At 43.8% G+C, this 24,854-nt stretch overlaps 1 protein-coding gene across 1 annotated transcript in view; it reads left to right on the forward strand.

Annotated features, from left to right (window-relative positions):
* Positions 1 to 3,134: 3,134 nt before the first annotated feature.
* The window catches only part of Chn1 (chimerin 1), a 156,259-nt gene continuing 134,539 nt past the window's right edge, over positions 3,135 to 24,854 (forward strand). Inside the window, exon 1 of the mRNA XM_051166127.1 lies at positions 3,135 to 3,217. Within this exon, the coding sequence (XP_051022084.1) occupies positions 3,199 to 3,217 (19 nt within the window). The 5' untranslated portion in view covers positions 3,135 to 3,198. The remainder of the gene's footprint in view (positions 3,218 to 24,854) is intronic.

Here is a 24,854-nt window from a genome sequence, read left to right on the forward strand (position 1 = left end):
CAAACACCTTCCAAGTTGCTCACAATCCACTTAATGGCTGTTAAAAATGGCAGAGTGGCAGATACACCTAAGAAGGGTGTTAGAATTAATCTACTCCCACTTTGATCCTTTCATTTTATGAATGAGGGCAGTAAGAGTAGAAAGAATTAAATGTTTGTTTAAAGTCTAAAAACTAATTAGTAACGGAACAACAGATCTGGCTCTTCTAATTACTTTTCCTGTTAAGCCAAAGTCAGATCTTTGAATGAAAATGTGTGTGTTTTGAAAAGCAAATTCTTTCTTTGCCTGGTTTATAAATGACCAAAGTCACCACCCTTGAGGATCATGTCTGGGTAGTTAATGCTTCTCCTCACATTGAAGTAGGAGGCTATCACTTTATTCCCAGTTAAATGAGCAGAGAGGTGCACTATTTCTCAGTGGCTAGGGTGATATTATAAACACCAGTACTACTTATAAGACAGAACGCTTAGATTACGTGTGGGAAGCATTTTGTTAGAGCATCAAACCATCAGGAAGCCGGAAAACATCATGTACGAGAGCGGGGTGCTCTGAGAAGAAAGATGGCAACACTCACCTGGTGTCATAATTTCAAACTGTTTCCTAAAAGCAACTGTGTTGAGTGTGGTTTTACCAAGGTCTTGTATAGACAAGAGGACGGCAATGGGAAAGTCTCCACTAACTCCAAGCTGAGTCTGTTACTAGGACTCAGCTAAGGTTGGTGACTGTTGGTCCAGTACCCAGAGCCTAGCAGCACAATGGGTACATCAGAGCAGAGGGTACTAACTTCCCTCTGCTGGACCTTCAGGGTAGCTCCTCAAGGGGCAGAGAAAACTCCTAGCAAACTGAACTGTAACACTCAAGGCCTCGACACTCTGGTACCTCTCATTAAATTGAACTAAGAAAATAGGCAGCACAGACACTTCCTGGATAGAGATGCCTGTGAAAGACTCTGGGCAAGATACAGCCTCCTGAACTTGAAGAGGACCCAAGCATGTCACACTGCTGAGGGTAAAGTTATTCACCTTGCTTCTTTGCTTCTAATTGTAAACAGATTTTTTCTTTTTAAATTTAAACCAAACATGATCTGAAGTGGCAGGGGAGGCGGGGAGATGAAGGAGCCTGTCTGAGAGAACAGAAACTAAGCTTTTGCTATTAGCTGTCATTAAATACACACATTTGGGGAAAAGTCTTTACACCACCAGGCCCTCATTTTTTTTTTCTTCTTCTTAAAATCTGTTCAAAATTAGATGAAGGGTTTTGTTTGTTTTCTTTTTCTTTTTTTTTTTTTTAAGGTTATAAAAAGCATAACGTCTTCTGAAATTGTGCACAAATTTTGTGTACTTATATGCATCAATACTTTTTTTCTAGGAAGAAGTGTAGGGTTTCCCTTAGCTCCTCAAGAATCCAGGTGACTGAAAAAGTGGAAGACCACGGGGTGGGACAATGGGGTCTGTAGATGCTGATGCATCCGGTTGCAGAGCACATCCGCAGAGATCTTAACCCGGCTACAAAATCTGTCCCACAAAACCTTCTTCAGTTTCCATTTATCTTGATGAACTGTATTTTTTTCCCCACTGAAAATAAAGGGAGGGGGACAGTGAATAAAATCAAATCGAATTTACTCTCCATAAAAATTTTAAATGATTTCAAGAAATATTTTTATACCAGTAGCTAATGAAAATCTATTTTATTATAAGACGTTTAGACACTTTTGTTTCACTCATGCTGATTGTTTTAATATTTCTTTTTGAGTTAACTGACTTGAAACAAAAGGCTTGGCTCCTCCTTCCAACCTGCTTTTTTCCTCCCTCCCCTCTCTGAAGCTTCAATGTGCTGTGAAATGATGATGGATTAGTTACAGTTCTATTTGAGGTAGTAATTATCATTTTATAAAGATTTGATCCCTGAGATATGTTAAATAGCAGCTATTTCTATAACACAATAACTGGTTTAAAATTAGAGAAAAGAAGGAAAAATGACACCAGGGAACCCGAGGAGCTTGTAAAAGAAGAGGTGCACGCAGGGGAAAATGAGGAGCTGAGAGAGAAAGAGCACGTTTACACACCCAGACACTATCAAACCCTAAACTGGGAACTAGGAGGGAAAAGGACTATTACTAACGGAACAAAGGTAGCAACGGCGAAATAAAGTGAACATGACGAAAACATCACAGTTGAGCCTTTCAAAAAATCTCAAGGCGTTGGATGGCCTCTTGCTAATTAAGGCGAAGACAAGGCGAGGAGAAAACACCAGAGCTAGAGATGGTGCCAGTGATTATCAGATAAATGCCAAAAGATGGGAGGGGGGAATAATCTTTTGTGGCAGAGACGCACCAGATAGTGAGGAATGCTGATTCCTCCCTCCCCCCTCAGACAACATCCACAAGGTATAATGAGAAAAGGATAAAATGGGCACAAGCACCTGCTTTCTAACAATTATTCTAGATAATTCCCGATGCTTTTCAAGTACCCGTTTTCGAGTACACTGATCGGAAACAGGAGGGGCTCCTGGATCCCAAGGGATGGTTAGCGGTATCCCCAGGCAGGGACCGCTTGCTGGTTAACCCTGAGGGCGCCAGCAGGAGCCCCTGTCCTCAGACGAACCGGGCCCTCAGGAGACCACGGCTGCTCGCGAGCCCGAGCATCCTCCTCCCGGCTTTCCTCTCATTCAAGAAAAACCCTGGGGTTTCAGGAACCGCACCCGCCTCGCCTCGGGGCTGCGGTGGCCGCCTCCGGGGAGGTGGTGGGGGGTGGAGGGGGGCGCATCCTCACTCTGCGCGCGCCGCGGATGGAGCGCGCGCCCCGTCTGTCGCCATGGTAACGCTCGCCCGGCCGCCCGAGGGGCTTGGCGGGAGAGCGGCGCGCTCAGGCAAGATGGCGTCCGCGAGGTCGCGGGGTGCGCAGTGAGCGCCGGCCGCCGTCGCTCCGCCCGGCCCGTCGCGCCTCAGGTCCGCCCGCCCGCTCGCTCGCCCGCGCGCGCGCGCGCCCCCCGCGGGCCCATGGCGGCGACAGGTGCGGGCGCGCGGCGGCTCGCCGGGCTGCCGCGGGCCGGGCGCGCCCCTCGCTAACGCGCGCGTAACTTTTCCTCGCCGCGGCCCCCCGCGGCCTCCGCGCCACGCCCCCCGGGCCGCCGCCCCGCCGAGGTGCCGTCTTGCGGGCCGCCGCGGGAGCTGGGAGCGCCGGGCGGCGCGGCTCCACCATGGCCCTGACCCTGTTCGGTGAGTGCGGTTCCCGGCTCCCCGCCGCGGACGGGCCGCGCCCCGGAGCCTCGTGCGGGGCCGCGGGGCGCGGGGCGGGCCGGCCGCCGAGTCCCGGCTCCTGGAGCGCGGCCCCGCGCGCCGCTCCCATTGTCTCCTCTCCGGCAGGGCGGATGGGCGTGAGCTCCCCGGCCAGTCCTGGGGTCGCGGTAAATGCACGGTGCCTCTCCGACACGCCAACTTGAGAGGGAAGTTGGCTAGTTGTTTGCAAACCATTTTTTCCCCAAGTCGGTAAATAAAGATCCTGGAAAGTTTATTTATCTTGAACAAGGTGTGAGAGCATCCCCAGCCTCTCTAGAATTGCCCCGTCCATAGCCTGTTGGATTGTTGGGCATTTGGGGAGGACTTGGTACATTGCACTGGAAATGAAAATAATATGTGAACTTAATTTGGTATTGGTTAAAATTGAAAATATGTGCGCTGACGAAAGAGGACAGAAGAAAGTTGGTGACTGGAAGGTAACTCATCAGCATAATTTTGAGTATTTGATTGGGAAATGTTATTTTGTGGATGCAGTTACTGTAACACTATTGTTTCGATGGCTAAGACAGTTTGCAATGACAGTGGGTTGGGGGAAAAGCACTGAAAAGGTACATTGCTTCCTTTTTACAAAAACATACCTTGGTATAGCCTTTCAAGAGAGCTCAGTATGTCTAAACTTGGATTTGCAAAGAACTTAGTCTTTCACAGTAGTAAGGTACCATGATGTGTATTACGGATAACCACGGGGACGTTTCTCCTAAGTTATTCAGCATATTTCATTTTCCAGCTAAGTTTTAATTGTGTCATCTGATCGGGTGATATTGTCGCCTACCATAAATGCTTTGTGTTGTAAATACCTGCAGGTGACTTCAGCTGCTAGTGTCAGTCACTCTGTTTCTCCTTTCTCTGAAAAAATAAAATGTGTTGTTTTTGCCCTACCTCGTATTTATTTATTTTATTTTTTTTCCTACCTCGTATTTAAATTTGCATTATTTAGCAGAAATGGAGACTCTTTATAAATGTTAGGAGGCTGTACTCCTAGCTGGTCTTTTCTTCAGAAGCAGTGGTGGTAGCTAGTTAGCAACTGTTGCAGATCCAGAGGAAGATCTCTTTAAAACGATATCTGATTAACCTACCCTAGTTCCTAATGGGATATTCTGCATTTTTAAGGATTTCAAAAGTAAATTGTACTCATCTAGTATATTTTAGAATGAAGACATTGCTGATAAAGCAGTTAAACTGGGAAAAAACAACACTCTTTAAAAAGGATTCCTAACTTGAAAGCCTTTACCTAGGTGGACTTCTACCTGTATGGGAAACTGCCCCATCCCTCAGCATGAGTGGCTTGCTTTCTATATTCTAATATGTGCTTGTGGAAAATAGAATTCGGTTTACAAAAATTGTAATTATTGTTGGTGTATTATAAAACATCCCTCTGAACAGAAGTAGGGGTGAGTGAGGGGGTGGGGCGAGGCAGTGCTGAGAGAGTGAAAGAGACTGACTCCTTCTCTGTAGCCCAGGCTTGCCTGGAACCTACTCACTAGCCCAGGTGCCAGGATTATAAGGATGAGCCACCACACCCACTTTTTTTTTTTTTTAAAGTAGTGATGGAGCAGTGGCTGTTTTTTAACAGTGTCTGGTGCAGACCACTCCTGTTTCCTTTGTCATCTGTCTGTCTGCTAAAATGCAGGTGCTTTTGTCAAAGTCTGGGGGGGGGGTATTTTTAAAGAGATGTGCACACACATCTAGAGAGCTATTGAGTTGCAGGTAAATACTAGCAGAGGGCCCAGTTCACAAAACCTTTTTGCATATGTGAAGAGAAGTGCTCCAGAGTTAGAAGAACCGGGTTTGACTTTAGGCTCCCTCATCCCCCCCGCCCCCAACCCCCTGTATACCTGGGTTTAGAAACGCGTCTTGTCTTTATAGTCAATCTTTTGGACGTGTGAGAGGAAGCGCCTGTCGCCTCCATCTCATGCTACACCCTAGTCCGGTTTCTTTTCTTTCTTTTTCTGCTTTTGTTTTGTTTTTGAGACAGGACCTTGAACCCAGGGATGCTCTTGCCTCAGCCTCTGGAGTGCTGAGACTACGGGGCTGTTTACTCTTAGTGACCAACTGAGAGGAGCAGCTGTAGGTTCTGTGAGATGCTGATGAGGACTTGGGGCTTAGATGAATGTGCTCAGTCGGCAAGTTTGAGCTCATCAGCCTGTGCCTCTGACTTCCCAGAGTAACCACTGCTGAATGTCTTGACTATCGTGGTCGATGGCTGTCTTGACTGTCTTGTTATACTGCAAGGGTATTTACAAGAGTATACTCCAGTTCTACTTGTGTTTTAAATTTTAATTCATCCTTTAAGTTAGGTAATTTCAGAAGCTCTTATTTAGTGTTTTTCTATGCACCTGTTTTTTTTTTTTGAGTGTGCAGTGTATGTGTTTATGTGTAGGTCAAAGGTCAACCTCAGGGGTCATTCATTGGGAACCGTCCTCTGTGATTATGTGTTTGTGTCATCGTGTAGTTCTTCGGGTTCCTTTTCCCTTTTGTTCAAGCAGGGCTGTTGGGGGATGGTGCTGTGCACTGTGTGCTCGATGCTGATGTATGTGCTCAGAGATCTGGTTGCAGTCCAGACAGTGCCATCTATTGAAGCATCTCCTGGCTCAAGGTAAAAATTGTTCTCCATCATCTCTGATTGGTTAATAAAAGAACTGAACAGCCAATAGCAGGGCAGGAGAGTTAGGGTTGGACTTCCCAATCTCAAGGATGGGGTCTCAGGTGTGGGAGTCGCATATGGACAGAGATGGAGCAGGAACAGCTAGGGTGAGAGTGGATGGCAGGAGCAGGGCAGGTTGGGAACTGCTCGACAGTGTAGACAGGTTAGAATGGATGAGTATCTGCCTGGCTCAGTGCTCTGAAGCTTGTTAGTAAATGCAGTAGGTCTCCATGTCATTATCTGGGAGCTGGAATGGGAGTGGGGAAAAACTGTTATATTATTTTACACAGCGTCTCTCACTGGCTGGAACTTTGCCAGGCTGGCCAGCAGCTCTAGGAATCTGCCCATTTCCATTGTCATCATGGGTTCTGAGGCTCTGAGTTCAGGATAAACATGAGGACCTGACCTAGTGTGTGTGTGTGTGTGTGTGTGTGTGTGTGTGTGTGTGTGTGTGTGTGTGTGTGTGTGTCGTGCGCATGCAATCTCCTGTTCATGTGCATGTGGCAGTCAGAGGATATCTATCTATCTATTTCCAACTTATATTTTGAGACAGTCTCTCACTGAACCTGGAGCTCACTGTTTAAGTTAGGGTGGTTGGCTGGCAAGCTCTCAAGATCCTCCTGTTGTCCTCCCCCTCTGTCCACACCCCGTACCCCAGTGCTGGGGTTACAAGTGTGCGCTGTGTGCTGCTACACTGGCTTTTCATGGGTCATGAGGATCCAAACTCAGATCCTTACGCTTGCCCAACAAGCATTTTACCCACTTGACCGCTTTCCCCAGATCCCCAGCTTAGTTTTTGAGACAGAGTCACTCACTGGGACTTGGGGTTTGCCTTGTAGGCTAGACCGGCCAGCCAGAAAGCTGTGGCACTCTCCCTACCCCAGTGTCTCTGGTGTTGAGTACATAGGAACTGGCCTCCAGTCTCTGCTTTTTACCTGGGTTCTGGGGATTGAACTCAGGTCTTTGTACTCTCCGGGAAGTCACTTTACCGCCGTCTCCAGCCCTAAGGCTTTCACTTTCACCGTCAAAACTCACATATACATTGAAGATGTTTATCTTTGAAAATTCAAACTTTTCCTTCACAGTTCATATGAATCCATCAACCTTGATACTTTTCTTTTGTTTCAAAATTACATTTTCTTAGTTAACGGAGTGGAAGGGGAACAGGAAGTGCTAGGGTGCCTGTCTGGAGGTCAGAGGAAGTTGCTTCTGTCCTGGGGATTGACCTCCTGTCCCTAGACCTGCTAGCTACTCCCTGCTGGGCAGCTGTCTTACTGGCGCAAAGTTAGTTTTTGTTTGTTTTGTATTTGGGAATGAACCTAAGGCCTCCTGCGCGCTAGGGGAACATCCTTCTCCTAAGTCACATCTCCAGCTTGATACAGTTTTTAAATCCTTGCCCTCAAAAATAGACAAATATATTTCAGATAGACTTACCTCACAGGCTTTTCTCATTTGGTCTACAAATCCTTGCTGCAGCATGCAGGGTGTGTGGTGCGTTCTGTGGTGCTCTCTTTGCCTGGGCTCTAGTGCATACGCGTAGTTCACGCACCCGGACTCTGTAGTCAGTGATGAAGGCCTTGGACATTTTGCCAGAATCTCTCAAACAGGGGAGCGCTTGTTTCCTAGTAAGTACTAGAATAATAGGAAAGTCTGAGATCATCTAATTTAGGCCCTTTTGTAGCTGTGACTGACAGAATATTGTGACAGGCCACACCTATAGAGCCCTAGTTGGCATAATTGGGTGAATTACCATGCTATCATGTCATCCTTTGGCAGGAATCTCATCATTTATAGCTTAAAGGGTTGTGGTTTCTACCAGGCCAGTGATGAGTCTGGGAGCTCACCACAGTTCCCTGCCTGACTGAACCTTGAACAATGCTTGTCTCTGTCTGGATAGTTGGTGTTGGTGCCATGTTGGTGCCACCTCACCCCCACTGCCACGTAGTTGCCACCATTATAACCATAGGTTACTAAAAAAGTGCAAGGAAAATGGCTCCCAGAGGCTCATATATATTTGAATACCTGATCCCAGGTTGGTGGAACTGCTTGGGAAGGATTAGGAGGCGTGGCCTTGCAGGAGGCATGGTATCACTGGGGGCGGGGTTTGAGATTTTAAAAGACTTGTACTATTCCCAGTGTGCTCTCTGTCTTGTAGTTGTGAGTTATGAGAAGAGCTCTCAGCTGTTGCTACCACCATGCCTTTATTCTGTCATCACTGTCTCCAAACCGGTGAAACTGTAGTTCTAAATAAATGCCCCTTTTCTTTTTCTTTCTTTCCTTTTCTTTTCCGTGTGTGTGTGTGTGTGTGTGTGTGTGTGTGTGTGTGTGTGTGTGTTGTTTTGTTTTTCGAATTAGGGTTTTTCAGTATAGCCCTGGATGTCCTGGAACTCACTGTGTAGCCCCGCCTGGCCTCTAACTCAGAGATCCAACTGCTCCTGCCTCCCAAGTGCTGGGATTAAAGGTGTGTGCCACCACCCCCTGACACATGTTTTCTTTCATAAATTACCTTTGTCGTGGTGTTTTATTATAGCAATAGAAAAGTCATTAAGATAGAAACTGGTACCAGGGAATGGGCTATTGCTTGACACGCTTGACATGCTGTGACATGCCGAGACCCTGAGACTTTGAAGATGCTGTTTTTGTTATTGTTTTGTTTTCTGAGACAGGTTTTTTCCTCTGTGTAGCCTTGCCTGTCCTGGACTCTCTTTGTAGACCAGGTTGGCCTCGAACTCAAAGCAATCTGCCTGCCTCTGCCTCCCAAGTGCTGGGATTAAAGTCGTGCGCCACCATGCCCAGTTGAAGGTGCTGTTTTTTGGAGGCCTGTGGCAGGCTTTGGGACTTTTGACTAGGAAAGTGGCTGAGCATTGTAAGTGGGTCTTAATTGTCTGGGAAGACAATAGTGCGGGAAGACAGCAGTGTGGACTAGAGGGGATAACACTATCAGCAGCTGGCCTAGAGAGCACTCTTGTGCCACTTTGGCAGTGACTGCAGCTGCCTTCTGCCCTGGTCCCAAGAGTCTGCCTGAGGCGAAGTCAAAAAGTACTGGATTAGTTTCCTTGCTGGGAGAGATTTCAAGACAGCTGGTTATGGACTCTGTGACATGGTGATTAGTAACCACTACTATGTAGGTCTACAGTGAAAAAGCAAACTAAGCAAAAAGAAATACAAAATGTAATTTGAGGAGAAAATAGCACCATGAAATTTATGGAAGCCAAAGCTGTTCTAGAAGAGATGAGAAGAAGACAGACAGACCTGATCTGAACTGAATAGAGGGAGGGTGAGCTCAGGGAAAGACCCCAAGTAACTAAGTTTCTTCCATGTAAAAAGGAAAGGTGTGAGGGGTCTCTTGCTCCTGAGAAGCAGGAGAAGAGGAAAGCTGATGTATATGTGACTCAGGAGAGCTGCGGCCAGCTGTGTGGCAGGGAGTGCCTGCACGGAAGCCCAGAGAGGCCATTTTGTGTAGCTGTGAAAGTAGCTCCAATTGTGTGGGAGCCCCCAAGATGTTGATGATGTCAGAGCCCTGGGATATCTGCTGATGAGAGCTTCAAACAGGATGTAGAACCAGTCCAAGAGAAAAAAGTGTCTTTTAGTCAGTAAAGGTAGAAGGACAGAGCCATTTACGCCTCCAGACATCAGACATGGCGCTACAACGGTGGTTCTCAACCTGTGGTCACAGCCCCTTTGGAGGTTGAATGACCTTTCACAGGAGCTGCATATCAAATGTTTACATTACAATTCAGAACAGTAGCAAAATTGTTGTTACAAAGTACTATGGTTGGGGGTCACCACACCACAACATGAGGAATTGTGTTAAAGGGACACAGCATTACAAAGGTTGAGTTGCCCTGCTAGTTTTTGGTCTTACTTTTGTTCAGTATTTTCTCCCTATGTCCTAATTCCCCCCTTTTGGGATGGTAATATGTATTCTGTGCTACTGTATGTTAGAACTGTTGCCACGGACCATCTCAGCTGGGTATAGGTCCTTGGGAACAGGAGTTCTCGAAGTGTCGATGGGCAGGGATTCGGCGAGTGACAAACAGAGACAAACCCAGGGACAGTTTGAATTTGAGTGTATTTTTGCAGGCAAGCAGTCTAGATTTTTATACATATTTTTTTAAACAGGGACTGTTTTGTGGCTACATTTTCCATGGAGTAGATTCAAGGGAGTCAGTGAAGCAATCAGGCATACACAGTACAAAGTACAGAGTGCAAAGTAGTAATATTGTCATTTTTGAGTAATCGACTTGAATCAAAGAATACAGGGTACAGAATGCAAAGTAAAGACGTCATCATTCTTAAATTATTGGCTTGGTATCAGTCCGTTTGTGCTCTTTTTTTCAAGGGTCAATGTTCTCTCATTTTTTGCTCAGCACTTGTGTGCTAGGAGTGTGGGAGCCAAGACAGTTTTTTTCTTAGTTCTCCTTTCTAATATCTGAGCGCCACTATTTGGAACTTTCTGAAACACTTTATTTCTTTGTAAGTCATAATATAAATTATTAACTAATGAATAGTTCTTAGCCATATTTATATTTTTAACATTTATTTATTTATTATATATACAGTGCTCTGCCTGCACACCTGCCCACCAGAATAGGCCATTAGATCACATTATAGAGGGTTATGAGCCACCACCATGTGGTTGCTGGGAATTGAACTCAGGATTTCTGGAAGAGCAGTCAGTGCTCTTAACCTCTGAGCCATCTCTCCAGCCCCATATTTCTTTTAATAAGTGGGGAAGACCAGCAGACCTTGGAGGTGAACTCTGGGCTTGAATAGTCCCTGGCTGCAGTCCCATGTTAGTGAGTTTCATGTTTGAAGGGTCCTGGTATGGGAGTAAGGTTAGGAGAAAGAATAGAGACAGAACATGCTGACACAATGAGAAAAAAGGTTGCATTCAATTACTCCTGGCAGGAACATCAGACCCATTCCAGGAGGCTCTCCCTGGGCCAGGGTTGTCACCTCGGGTTGTGCAGCAGCATTTGTCACACAGACTCCACTGGAGGGGTCGTGACAAACTATGTAATTTGCCTTTTGACTTTACAGGGTCTATAGTAAAGATATCCCTTGAGTCTCAGAGATTTGGACTCTTAAAAAGTGTTAAGGTAGCTGGGAGTGGTAGCGCACTCCTTTAGTCCCAGTGCTCAGGGAGGCAGAGGCAGTCAGATCTCTGTGTGTTCCAGACCAGCCTGGTCTACAAAGTGAATCCAGGGTATAGAGAAACCCTGTCTCGAAAAACAACAACAAAAGTGTTGAGGCTGAGCATGACTATGGGGACTTTTGAGGGTGGAGTGAATGAATTTTGTATTATGATGCAGCTACAAGCCTATAGGGTCTGGGCTATGAAGTGTGCTGATTTGAAGGCAAATGGCCCCCATAGGCTTAGGTATTTGAATGCTTGATTCCTAGTTGATGGAACTGCTAGGATTCTGCTTCAGTCAGCCTACCTGTGATGTCAGTGCCTACCTGCCGCTGGCTGTGGCCCTGCTCAAGATTATAAAAGGACAGACTCACCTCGACCCTCGCTCTCTTACCTCTTTTCTTCCTCCCCTCTCCCTCTTGCCTCTTTCTTTGTCCCCCCCCCCCCCTGTTTTTCTCTGGGGCTACCCCCTGCCTTTCCTTCTCTCTCCATGCTCATTTAACAAACTTCTCCATATAACATCTGTTGCCTGGCATCTTATTTTTTAGTTATTAAATTCCAGGTGGTTTGGGGCAAGCGTGCCTAGGGTAATCTGAGTCCTAGCCAGTGGCAGCGGGAAATAGGAGAGCAGCAAGAGAAAGGAATTTGTTGCAGACAGTGAAGAGAGATGGGGCTCCACCGTGAGGACAATGGAATGGCCCTTTCGGTGTTGTATCCCGGTTTCAGCACCAATTTAATTTTCTTCTTCTTCATCCTCCTCCTCTTCCTCTTCTTTTTCTTTTTCTTCCTCCACTTCTTTTTCTTCCTCCTCTTCCTCTTCTTCTCTTCCTCCTTCTCCCCCCTTCTCTTCTTCTTCTTCATTTTCTTCCTCTTATTATTTTTCTTCTCTTCCTCCTCTTCTTCCTCTTCCAGCATAAAACACTGCAGAATTGTTAGAAGAATGGCTTTGTATTCAAGAACCTCTAAGAAATTTTTATTTTTGTAGATTGCTTTTTCCTTTCCCTAAGGAAAAAAACTGCCCCTGTGTGTTTTGAGTGGTGGTTTTAAGTTGAGAAGAGTGTGGGCTTATGAGAGTTCAGCTGTCAGCTGTGATTTGTAAAGGTGACAGGTGACAGAAGTCCAGGCAAGCGCGTGGTGTGGCCCACAGCTACTTACTGTTCTTCATCCAGCTGACCTCAGAGCTGCTCGTTTCCCTTTATGTGAGGCAGGACAACAAAGGATGGAGTCCAAGAACCATCCATTGTTACTAGGATACACTTTTATGACCTCAAACTTGATGTTTTGAAAACTAAATGGATGCCCTAAGCTCTTTAATTAGCTGCACTCCTTCCTGCTGTCCCGTTTCTGACATCAGCCAGTACTGCATGTTCCTTCTGTTGGTTTCTGGGCATTGAGCTCAGGTCCTAAGGCTTGGTGGCAGGCATCTTTACCAGCTGAGTTGTCTTGTTGGCCCAGTGTATTTCTGTAGTTTGTGTTCAAGATTAAAACTTCATGTTTTCAGCCGGGCATGGTGGCACACGCCTTTAATCCCAGCATTTGGGAGGCAGAGGCAGGCAGATCGCTGTGAGTTCGAGGCCAGCCTGGTCTACAAAGTGAGTCCAAGACAGCCAAGGCTACACAGAGAAACCCTGTCTCGAAAAACCAAAAAAACAAAAAACAAACAAAAAAACCTTCATGTTTTTGTCACTTTGTAATTTAAAAAAATTAATTCATTAACTAATTAACTTACATCCCAATTTCAGTTTCCCCTCTCTCCAGTCCTTCCCCCCACTTCACTCTACTGCCCCCAATCCACTCCACCTCCATTCTCTTCAGAAAAGAGGAGACCTCCCATGGAGCATCCTCTCCTACTGAGGCTAGGAGAGGCAGCACAGTAGGGGGAAAGGGTCCTAAAGTTAGGCAACAGACTCAGAGACAGCCCCTGTTCCCACTATTGGGAGTCTCACCTGAAGACCAAGCCACCCAGTTGTAACATATGTGCAACGGACTGAGGTCAGTCCCCTGCAGGTTCCCTGGTTGGCAGTTCAGTCTCTGTGAGCCCCTATGGGTCCAGTTTAGTTGATTCTAAAGGTTTTCCTGTGGTATCCCCCACCCCTGTGGATCCTACAATCCTTCCTTCTCCTCTTCTCCAGGATTCCCCCAAACTCTGCCTGTTGTTTGGCCATGGGTCTATGCATCTGTTTCCATTAGTGCCTGGGTGAAGCCTCTCAGACGACACTTATGCTAGGCTCCTGTCTGTAAGTATAGTGGAATATCATTAACAGTGTCAGTGGTAAGCTCCCTCTCAAGGCATGGGTCTCAAGCTGGACCAGTCATTGGTTGGCCACTCCCTCAATTTCTACTCCATCCTTACCTCAATGCATCTTGTAGGAGGGACATATTGTAGGTTGAAAGCTTTGTGGCTGGGTTGGTGTCCCAATCACTCCACTGGAAGTCTTGCCTGGTTACAAGAGATGGCCATCACCTTGTAATTTTAACTTAGTTGGCAATTGTCCGTAGCTCAGAATGCGTCTTATCTATTTTTTGTTGTTTTTGTTATCTTATTTTCAGTCTTTAAAGGAAAGATACCCATATATTCTGGCAATTTTGTGGCCCCGTAAAGGCAAATGTATCTCTTACAGTGAGATTGGTTGCTTTTGTGAGCACAGTTGTTCAGTTTGTGGTATAATGATGATTGGATTGTACTGTTTTGTATCACGTGACAACCTCTTTAGACTGAAAGCAGAGACCGGACAGTATTATCTGCAGACAGGATTTGGTAATCTAGGCTGATTAGCTGGCCTTTTCAGTGTTGCTATGTGTCCATTGTTGCATTGGAAACGAAACCTCCTTCACGAGAGATCCTGCTGCAGGGAGAGAAATTCGAGAAGCTTTGACTGTGACAATTCTCGTTCCTTCAGAGCTTCGCAGGCTGTTCACAGAGTGGTGGCGACAGGGGCATTCTCTTTAGGTCTCCCTTTCAGACCTGGTGGGCTGCCAAGTTCAGAGGGCATTCATAGACTGGTCCTCTACTTAAAAATTGGACGGCCAATGTTTTTGTTTTGTTTTGACTTTTCTTTCTTTCTGTTTTTACTTTGATAGTCTCGCTGTGTAACTCATGTTAATCCTTAAACTCTACGTAGTCCAGGCTGGACCCGAATTTGTAACTCTCCTGCATTTGTGTCCTGAGTACTGTGCTTACACCTGTACCATTGTGCCCAGCTCCCTGGGTGTTTTCAGGAGAAAACAATAAGCAGTGAAGCACAAAGCTCACACAACTGTTTTTCAGAATGTGCTAAATATATTAAGCGGTGGTCCATAAGTAAACCCAGTAAGTAGGCATGCTGGTGCACATCTGTCTGAGTACTTGGGATATAGAACCAGTGTGGCCTGGAGTTCAGAGTCTTGCTCAGCTGCATAGTAACATCGAAGCAGGCATATACCACAGAAGACCATGTCAGGAGACGGAGGAGAGGGCACTCAGTCGCTTCCAGGACATTTCATATAATGCTTATAACATTTCTTTTAACAGTGAACTGCTGAGAAGTTGTGAGGTCAGCATCTTCTTGCTACTTCTCGGTGTTGGTTTGGTGCTGTCACTGTTTTGGTTGTTTGGTGACATTTGTTAACTCCTCAGGGTACCAGAGATGCTCATGTGTGTGTACAGCCTGTCTAGTGAAGAAAGAGAATCTTACCTCGTCATTATCAACTTAAAACATCTATCTAAACCTAAAAACATCTTAACCCCTGAACAACTAAGCTTAATTATAAAACTAAACTATCAATCCCATTAGAGACTTGAGAAGGAATAAAATTGATTACCTGAGTGAACCAGAATGCAGGTTAGTAGTTTCCAAATGAGAAGATGACAGAGATATGATAGATAGTGATTTACATTCAGAATTTTAGACACACCAAGATAGGAAAGATGTTTTCTTCAAGGCTGCCAAATACAAATAACCAAAACACTAAGAATGTAACATTTATATAATTCCTGATTGTGTCATGGTTTTTCTTGCTGTAGGTAGTTTATTGTATATATGTGTAATGTATAAAAAATAAAAATAGCTAATAAAAAAGTTAAAAAAAAAAAGAAAGAGAATCTTTATCCCAGGACTTGTGAGGCAGAGGAAGGCACAGTTTGAGGCTAGACTTCTCCATAAAGCGAGATTCAGGACAGCCAGGGCTACACAGACAAACCCCATCTCAAAAACAAACAAACAAACAAACAAACAAACAAAAAACAGAAAAAGGAGAAGAAAAAGAAGAGGAGGAGAACCTTGAAAAACCAAAATGTCCTAATTTTCCTCACTGTGATGTTTAAAGGTTAATCCTAGGCTTGAAAGTTGTATAATCCTTAACAAAACCAGATCCTCTAGTCTTGTCACTTTATTCTTTCAGTTGAAATCATAAGGATAAATTTCCTTAAACAGAAAAGTGGGCAAGATGGGCCAGTAATAAGGTAATAAAAAGGAAGATGCTGACCTTGTTACTGTAGGGAGGTGGTCACTTTGGAGGCCTGGCTTCCTGAGTTTTCCAGAGAGATGGACATGATCATCTAGAGCCTTGCTTTGCCTCTCCTGCTGCTTTCCTAGGTCTGTCCAGACAGGGGAGCTCTGAGCCCTTGCTCACTCTAGTCTCCCTAGTCTTTACCCTCTCCCCCCAACCCCCTCCACAGGAGCACCCACAAATGTTCTAGTTTATGGAGGGATTGGTGGAAAAAGCAGTGTTGGTGCTCAGTCTCCAGCCCTTGTTTCTCTGAGGTGTGGCTACACGTGCACACACATACTCTCAATGTGGTGTGACTTCACTCTTCTAATTAAGACAGAGACATTTGAAATTTTCCTACAATTTTTTGGCAAATAATTTTAAATTAAAAATTATAAGATTTCAGCAGATAACATGTAGGATTTTTATATTTTATGGTAACCTGTTTTCTATTATCAGATGTGGATGGAAAGTTAATGCATTTTCAGTGAATTAATATTGAATAACTTTAAAAAGATATGTCCTAAAAATTCCATTTTATGCTGTGTGGTGGCAGCAGTGGCACATACCTTTAATCCAGGACTTGGGGAGGCAGGTGATTCGCTGTGAGTTTGGGACCAGCCTGTCTGTCTACAGATTAAGTTCCAGGACAGCCAAGGCTACACAGAGAAACCTGGTCTCGAAAAGCCAAATAAATAAAATAAAAATTCCATTTTCGTTCTCCCATAGGCACAAGAATGCATTCAGTTTGGCTAGACAGGTTTGCCATTGAGCTCCAAAGATCCTGCCTGTACCACTTCCGGGGTCACAGACACGTGTGACTGTGCCTGGCTTTTTAATGTGGTTGTCGGATACCTGAACCTAGGTATTCAGGCTTGGGTGGCAGGCTCCTTGTCGGTAGCCACCTCCCACCCCTTCTATGTATTTTCAACCGACATCTTTTATGTGACAAGAAACAGTTATTGCTTTGGGTGGTGCCAGTGATCAAACCTAGGGCCTGGGCCTGTTAGGCAAGGTACATGTTTTTAAATTCCAAGTCTGTGGCAATACCTCTGAACTGCATGGTCTCCATACCAAAAGGCCCGGCTATACAGTGAATGCGCTTCATTCACTGTTGTGAACAAATGGAGCTGTTTTTAATTAAAGATGAAGATCTGGCATGTCTACTCTAGTCTGTCATGTGTAGATCGTGTGCATTTAGTGCTTATATGCTTATAACATTTTTTTTTTTTTAATGGAGCTAAGATCAAACCCAGGCCTCATAACTCTAGGCAAACACTTTACATTGTCACTGAGCTGGGACCCCAGCCCACCTGATTTATTAAATCATTAACTTCTGCTTATCAGAAAACAGATTTATGGCTGTTTCTTTTCATTAATTCCATTTATTTTAGATTCTTTGTAACTTTTTTTAGTTTGTTTTTTTGTGGACAACTCCCCTCCCCTCGTGAGACACAGTGCTCTCTCTATAGCTTTGTTTGATATATCATAAAACTGTGAGAAATATTCTTACTTCTCCACCAACTAGGTGCTTTTTAAAGTCCATTTGATATATGGCAGTCCCAGCCTAGCTCCTTCAGGTAAGGATCAAATATTGTGGTATGACTAGAAATATTCTAAGTTCTTTTATTTTAATTTATTTATTATGTATACAGTGCCCTGCCTGCATATATGCCTGTAGGCCAGAAGAGGACAGTAGATCACATTATAGATGGTTATGAGCCACCAGGTGGTTGCTGGGAATTGAACTCAGGACCTCTGGAAGAGTAGTCAGTGCTCTTAACCTCTGAGCCATCTCTCCAGCCCCTAAGTTCTTTAGAAGGATCTTATTCACATGCATAAATGTGCAGGGTATGGCAGTGCATGGCTGTAACTCCATCAGCTGCTCCGCTGAGGCTGAGGCAGGCAGCCTGTGCTACATAACACGTCCCAGCCCAGCCCAGGCTGAAGTGAGACCGTCTCCACTCCCTACATACACCAATACCATCTGCTGTAGTAATTGACCTAAGGTCCTTGCAGAGTTACCTTTTGATTTAAATTACAATAACATTTTGGTTATTTGGAACCTTGTCAACATTTATAATGACTGGCTCTGAAACTCTGAAACAAGTGAAACAGTTTCTAGGAAGACCACAAGATGGCACTTGCCACCCTGTTTCTGTTTCCCCTTCAGTTTAAGGAGATTCGACAAAAGGAGTCTTAAATTTAGTACTCAGAAAATGTTTATTTCTAGAGAGGAGCCAGTTCCTCTGTTGACGATGTTAAGATTATTTTGAAATCACTGTAGACTAGAAAGAGCTGCTTCTGTTCATTGTATTTGTCCTTTGAACACCTTAAAAAGAAAATAGAGGTTTATTTTTTGTACCTGTTTAATGTATATAACCTATTATGAAATGGGAGATGTTTACAAACATACACACATAACATGCACATTGTCAGTGGAATGTATAATACTCTGGAGCCACTCAAAATTTAATAGATCAGTAACGGCCTTTACTATAAGGCAATCTCCACAGGCGCCACAGTGCGGCCTCATTTCCGTCTGAAGGGCGCTCGCTCTCCTTCTGTTCCATCATAGTATCTTCAGTTAACCAAATCCGGGAAGAAGCCAGAGCACACGTCTATAGATATCAGCCTTTGGACCACAAAGTATACAGGACTGGCCCAAAGTGCATTTGGATGGACAGACTTGAATGGCCATTGATAATCCATATATGTTTCATTATAAGCCATTTTTTCTCTCCTCCATACTGTTTTTATTTTAAATTTTCTCTATGAAATGGGGAACACAAAGTATCCTAGTCACTTTATATTATAAAGAAATTTTCAGTTATTGATACTTCTGATGGAACCATGTATTGTAACTAGCGTAACAATAAATAGGCTGCATTGTAAGAAAGCATGGGAAATGAAGACAGAAAACACAGGCTTATTAGGCATGTACTGTATATGTCTAGTTTCCAGTAATCTTAAAATAATGGGATTTATAAGGGGGTTAGCCACTAGCAATTGTTTCCAGGTAATTGTGTTGTTTTTACATTTAAAGGCAAGAAAGTATATTTGGAATGTGATATGGAATTTCTAGTTCTAAAACTTAGCAATTCCTGAGTCTAATTATGATAGAAATTTGCTGAAAGGAACAATAATGAAGTTAACAGGAATGTACTGACCTCCTCTATAAGAACTTCAAAAAGCCAGGAGAGTCTGCTCCCGAAAAGCCAGACGTAGGGGAGACTATAGGCTGGCCAGCCTAGGCTGCACTCAAGCACAGCTTGCTTTAATTTAGACAGTCATGATATCTGTCTCCCATTGCCCCCTCTAATCCCAGAATCAACAACCTGTTTGCTATTTATATTAACACTATTCTGTGTGAAGGGAATGATGCTGAGCTGATGTTGAGGTTGGAAGAGAGATTTGTATTAGCTGATCTGTAAAATCCCATCAGCAGAAGCACTGTGTTCCTAGAGGCTAAAGCAGGTAAGTACATTTAGGATACTTTGTTGCAGGAGCATTGCTTCCTGGCACGGTCTGAGTTTCCATAAGGGAGTCAAGTGCAGAAGCAAAGCCTTAGAACCAGACCAGTGAAAGGAACGTTTTTGTTGCTAAGTGAATCAGATTTGCAAATATCTAAGTTTAAGTCTTAAACCAAATCCTTGGGAGGCTTGTGAAAGTGTTCATTTTCCACTATTCTTCAGATGCTTTGTGAAGAAAGACTCTATTATACATGAAGAAAGAGTCATAAAGCTTTCTTTTCAGAACAAGTGTTGCATGGCCTTGCTGAGCTGGGGTACTGGCTGTGCTCTGTGGGCAGGCTGCTCGTGGGACGCAGGCCTTTGTTAGCTTGCCCGTTCCTGAGTCAGGGGCGCAGCGTTCCGCTTCGTGGTGGTTACTGACATCGCATCATTGTGCACAAGATCTCCTTTTAAAAGCTTGTAAAACATCTTTTTAAAGTTTAATTTTTATAGGCTTCATGTAAACATTGCATTGCAGTTCTGAACTAGGAACTAGAGAAATTCTGGTTGGAAGGATGCCGTGTGGGACCAGATGTGGGGCTGTTTGCCACAGCATAGCTGATACTAAGATGGCATTTTTAAATTTATAAAGTGACTTAGTTATTTTTCATGGATAAAATAAAAACTGTGCTTTCAATTGTATCCATTTGCAGTTTTTAAGCTTTTTTTTTCAGAGTCAAAGAGACTTCTTGGGGTGTGTGTGTGGGGAGCACGCCAAACATTTTAAACCATAAAAATTCCTTGTCTTTATTCTCTGGCTAGGGCTGTAATCTGCATGTGAGACCAAGTGGATATTAAACAACTTAGACAGAATTTTTTTTCTTTGCTCATCTTTTTGGCATTTCTTGTGAGATGTAAATGTGTGTGCAGTTTGCTAAGGAGAGGATTTATCTTTTTACTTTTCGAGTGGACAACTGCTTCACTAGCTGGGCTTTTCAGTATCTATTGCAATGTTTCATTTCATACTCAGATCCATCTTGTTCATTTCTTTTGATTTCTGATTATCACCATAACATTTTGTATGAGATCCTTGGATTGCTGTGGCCTGTACAGGCACTGTCTGTACTCTTTACCCCTTATCATGCAGTCGATGCAGTGTCACTCACTGTAAGGGGCCGTGTTTACCTAGGTCTCAGCATTAAAAAATAAGTGTGAACATGCATACAGAAAAGTAGATCATGGACAACTGCTCTTAAGCAAAATACACAGAAAGTTAAAACATAGGTAAGGGCCAGAGAATGTAAGTTGTGGGTTATTCCTAAGTGAGCACATGTTATGTTGCTCCCGAGAAAGCTCCTTGGTCCCTGCTTTGCTTTGTTGATCAGTTATAAACTATTAAAGAATCATTTATTTTGTCATATTACAGGAATTTAAAGTCATTAATGATAAGTATCTGTCTCTTGCAGACTATAAAAGCCATGAAAATATTTTCCGTTGCTGTTATTTCTCTGTGCTTGTTGGTCTGAATCACATTTTTTTTTCCTTCAAGATAAAGTCTCTCTGTGTAGTCCTGGCTGTCTGTCAGAAATCTGCCTGCATCTGCCTCTTGAGTCACATGATTCTCTTTCACTTTCCAGTGGCAATGACCTTTTGTTTTCTAGTCCCTAGGACTCTACAGTTTGGAGGGCACTCTAACAGTGTTAGTGCAGTAAGCATGCAGATAGTATTTCAGATCAAAGGTTTTTTCCTAGCTGCCAGACATAAGTCACTGTTTATTAGGAAGTTTTACCTTGAGTTTCAAATTAAACAAAAGACTCTTTGGTTATTTAGGAATAGGTAATGATTTGCCTGTCTATTTTTGAATCTACTGGACCACATTTCAAACATGAAGTATATTTGGCATTGGTTCTGAGTCCTATGGTAGAAGTGGGAAAACAGTGATTGCTTTAAATAGAGATACGTCTTGGAAAGTTCTTCCAAGTATGATGTTTTCTAGGTGTTCCTTTGACATGTTTCATATTAGTTGGTTAGGACTTCATTAGCTTTTAGTTGTGTTCCTGTAAGACATCTCTTGTATTGCTTATGAATCACATATTACTTTATATGCCTTTAGCCAATACCTATATCTGCATTGTTTTGTGCTTGATTTATGCATATGTTTATATGTGTATGTATATTTTGTGCACATACATTTACTTGTCATGTTCACTTTTTTAATTCAAGAAAATATTTATTAATACTAATTATACACAAATGTATATATACTATAAAATAGTTTTTAAAACGTCAAGAAATAAAACACTATCACAAAAGAGGCATGGCCTGTCGTGATCAAATTCTTTTTTTTTTTTTTAATTAAAAAAGTTTTAAAGATGTATTTATTTATTATTGTGTATACAGTATTCTGCCTGCATGTAAACCTGCAAGCCAGAAGAGGGCATCAGATCACATTATAGATGGTTGTGAGTTACCATGTGGTTGCTGGGAATTGAACTCAGGACCTCTAGAAGAGCAGTCATTGCTTTTTAACCTCTGAGCCATTTCTCCAGACACCCTCCCCCTTTTAAAAACATTTTATTTTATTTATGTATGGGTATTTTGCCTGCATGCATATCCATATCCCCTGGAACTAGAGTTACAGACAGTTGTGAGCTGCCATGTGGGTGCTGGGACTTTAACCTGGGTCCTCTAGAGGAGCAGCCAGTGCTCCCAACCGCAGAGCCATCTCTCCAGCCCCCAAATTTTTAAAATGAATTTTAACATAAACATTTATATTATTACACATGAATAAAATAAACTACATACAACAGGAAGAACCATGAGACAATCAGGAATTATATAAATGTTACTTTCACAGTGACTTGACTATTTATATTTGCCAAACTTGAAGAAAACATCTATCTTGTTGGGTCTGAATTTCTGAATGAAAACCAATATCTGTCATATCTCATCTCTATTAACTTAAAACATCTATCTTGATCTAAAAACATCTTAACCCTTAACCAACTGAGCTTAATTGTAGGACTAAACTATCTGGTCTTCCACCCCATCAGAGACTTGAGAAGGAATAAACCTTAAATACCTGAGTGAACCAGAAGTACAGGTTAGCAGCTTCCAAAATGAAAAAATGAGTGAGACAGTTTACTGCCTGAACAGTCACCCAACACTCTCTATAACGTTGGAGCATCATCTCCAGCCTTCTAGCTCAATATTTCTGACAGACATATTCACAAGGCAGGAGCTCACTTTTGTCAGACTTTTTGCTGCTTGTTGTATAAGAAATGCTTAGGAGTTGTTTGCTGCAGAACGACAGAAAGGAGCTGTCATACCTAAGACTCCAGCATCACCAATGTTCTGAAGACTTTATATGGACACTTTTCTAGTGTCATCTAGTAATGGGTATCTCAGGTAATATAATAATAACAACAACAACAACAACAAATGCTTGTTTGCCCTTGACTTGCCCAAAGTAAAATTCTGATTCATAAGTGCTAGTACGGGCAGTTCCCCATAGCCCTCCATCCCACACTGTTGACCACTTTCTTGTACTGCCAACACTTGCCCCTCAGAGGGAGACAGATCGTTGTAGTCTGCCTGTCAGAAAGTCACATCTCCTATCTAAGCCCCCAAACGGAAAGCTCCAGGTACCCTTTACTTTAAAAATAATTTTTAAAAAATTTCAGACAGAATCTCTAGCCTAGGCTGGCTTTGAGCTTGCTGTGCAGCTGAGAATGACCTTGGTCTTCTGCTTCTCCTGCCTCCACCCTGAGTGCTGGGATTATAGGCCTGAGCCACTGTGATTGAGCCACTGTGATTGAGCCACTGTGATTGAGCCACTGTGATTGAGCCAGTCAAGTCCAGGTCCTGGTTCGTGCTGCCTAAACCCTCTACCCCCGAGCCACGTTCCCAGTGCTACCCTGTAGCTAGGCTTTTGGCTACTTTTTTGGGTTCTTTTTCCTTCCTCCCTACCCACTCTTATCCCTCCCAAGCCCCACAGCACTAGGTGGGAGAGAAAGAGGACATCAGTCTCCGTATAGTAATCCTTAGACTACTTCCTGCTGACGAGGGGCCTTGAGCTCCTCGGGTCAAGTTTGATCTTCATGCTTAGGATATCTCCAGCCAGCAGCCAGCAAACACAGCATCAGGGGGGAGCAGCAGCCTCCTCAGCCCCTGTTGAATGTGGATGAGTCCCCAGAATTTCAAACGTAAACTATCTTCAGCTGGTGAAATCACGGCCCTGTCAGGGCACAAGGCAAGTCACAGTGAGCTGCTGTGGATAGTTTGAAGCAGCCCATATCCCACACTTGGGATTAAATCAAAAACATTCTCAGCATAACTGATTTTTAAAAAAAAATAATTATTGTTTTATGTACATTGGTGTTTTGAGTGCATGCATGTCTGTGTCAGGATGTCGGATCCCCTGGAACAGGAGTTAGTTATGAGCTGCCATGTGGGTGCTGGGAGTTGAACCAGGGTCCTCTGGAAGAGCAGCCAGTGCTCTTAACCTCTGAGCCATCTCTCCAGCCCCCATAACTGGGTTTTTAAAGAAAGCAAAATCCTCACTACACTACCCTCCATCTTTGCCTTTTCCCCTCTGTGTTTCATTTGTGTCATGCAAGAGAACCATAGTGGACCGTGGAATCTACAGCACTTAATAACTGCTTCATATTCCTGCTTGCTGCTTACGATCTAGCAAAATGTTGAGTCACTGCTGTTCTCTACACCATATGCTGGAGCATAGGCTGTGGTTGTTAGAAGGACGCAGGACGGTTGGACGGCAGCCCAGTTGGCTGTGGAAAATACCAGGGAGCACAGTCATTGTCCCGAGCACTCTGTTTCTCACCTCCACAGTTACTGCAGTAGCTGCAGATAGAAGATTTGGATCTGATGAACTTAGAGATTCAAGCCAAAAATAGTGTAAAGGTGATCTGGGCGTGAGCAAAGCTGTGAAAACTTCTAGTTCTTTATATAATCACTGACGTGAAGTGAGAATAATTGGAAAAGAAAGTATCCTTGGTCATTTGTCACCCTTTGTACATTAGAAGCTTTTCCTAGTCTCATCTCAAGTTCTTCAGAGAAGCTTGTAAGTTCATCTTTTTTTCTGTTGTAGATTTAGGCATGCTGTGTTCTCCATTCCTGTCTCCCAAAGGCACAACTGAGTCAGTTCTCCATCTTCCTTTCTCATAGGAGGACATAGTCCACCCCTCACTTGATGACACGTTGCTTGAGGATGCACATGAGCTCTGATCGCCTGACTTTATGGCTTTGTCCATCCTTTCCAACATACTGACAACAGTCTGCACTCTCGCTGCACTTTCTGCACCAACTTCCATAGTTGGTTTGAACGCCCCATTGCAAAACCCATGAGTGCTGCTCTGCCACCCACCTCTTTTCTTCTTCCGTATCCTCGAGCCCTCATTTCAAAAGAAATCATCCCCAGCAAAAATGATTCATGTTTAAATATTACAGGAAGGAGAAAATGCAAGATTATGCAGAGTTTATCTCCATATCCGAGCAGAATTTTTAGCTCAGGAGAATTTGAAATTGGAAGAGATCGCTGTTCTTGACCTTAATAGGACTCCTTCATAAGTACAGACAGTGTGTGCCCTTCCTATCACTAAGCCCAGTCAGCGTAATGTCACTTCAAGATATAAACATGATGTAGGCCTGAGGGTTAGCACTTCTGCCTTAATGGATCTAAGAGTTGTCACTCTCTCTGCATATGGCAACTAGGAACCATCCAAAGACTCTGACTGAAGGCTGTGCTGCCAGGAGGCCAGCAGTAGCAGGCATGTACCAATAGCATGAATGCACCTGGCATTAAGAGCTGTCAGCCCTCTGCTACCCTTCCAGACT

The sequence above is a fragment of the Acomys russatus genome, chromosome 24, assembly GCF_903995435.1.
Source record: "Acomys russatus chromosome 24, mAcoRus1.1, whole genome shotgun sequence".
Taxonomy (NCBI): domain Eukaryota; kingdom Metazoa; phylum Chordata; class Mammalia; order Rodentia; family Muridae; genus Acomys; species Acomys russatus.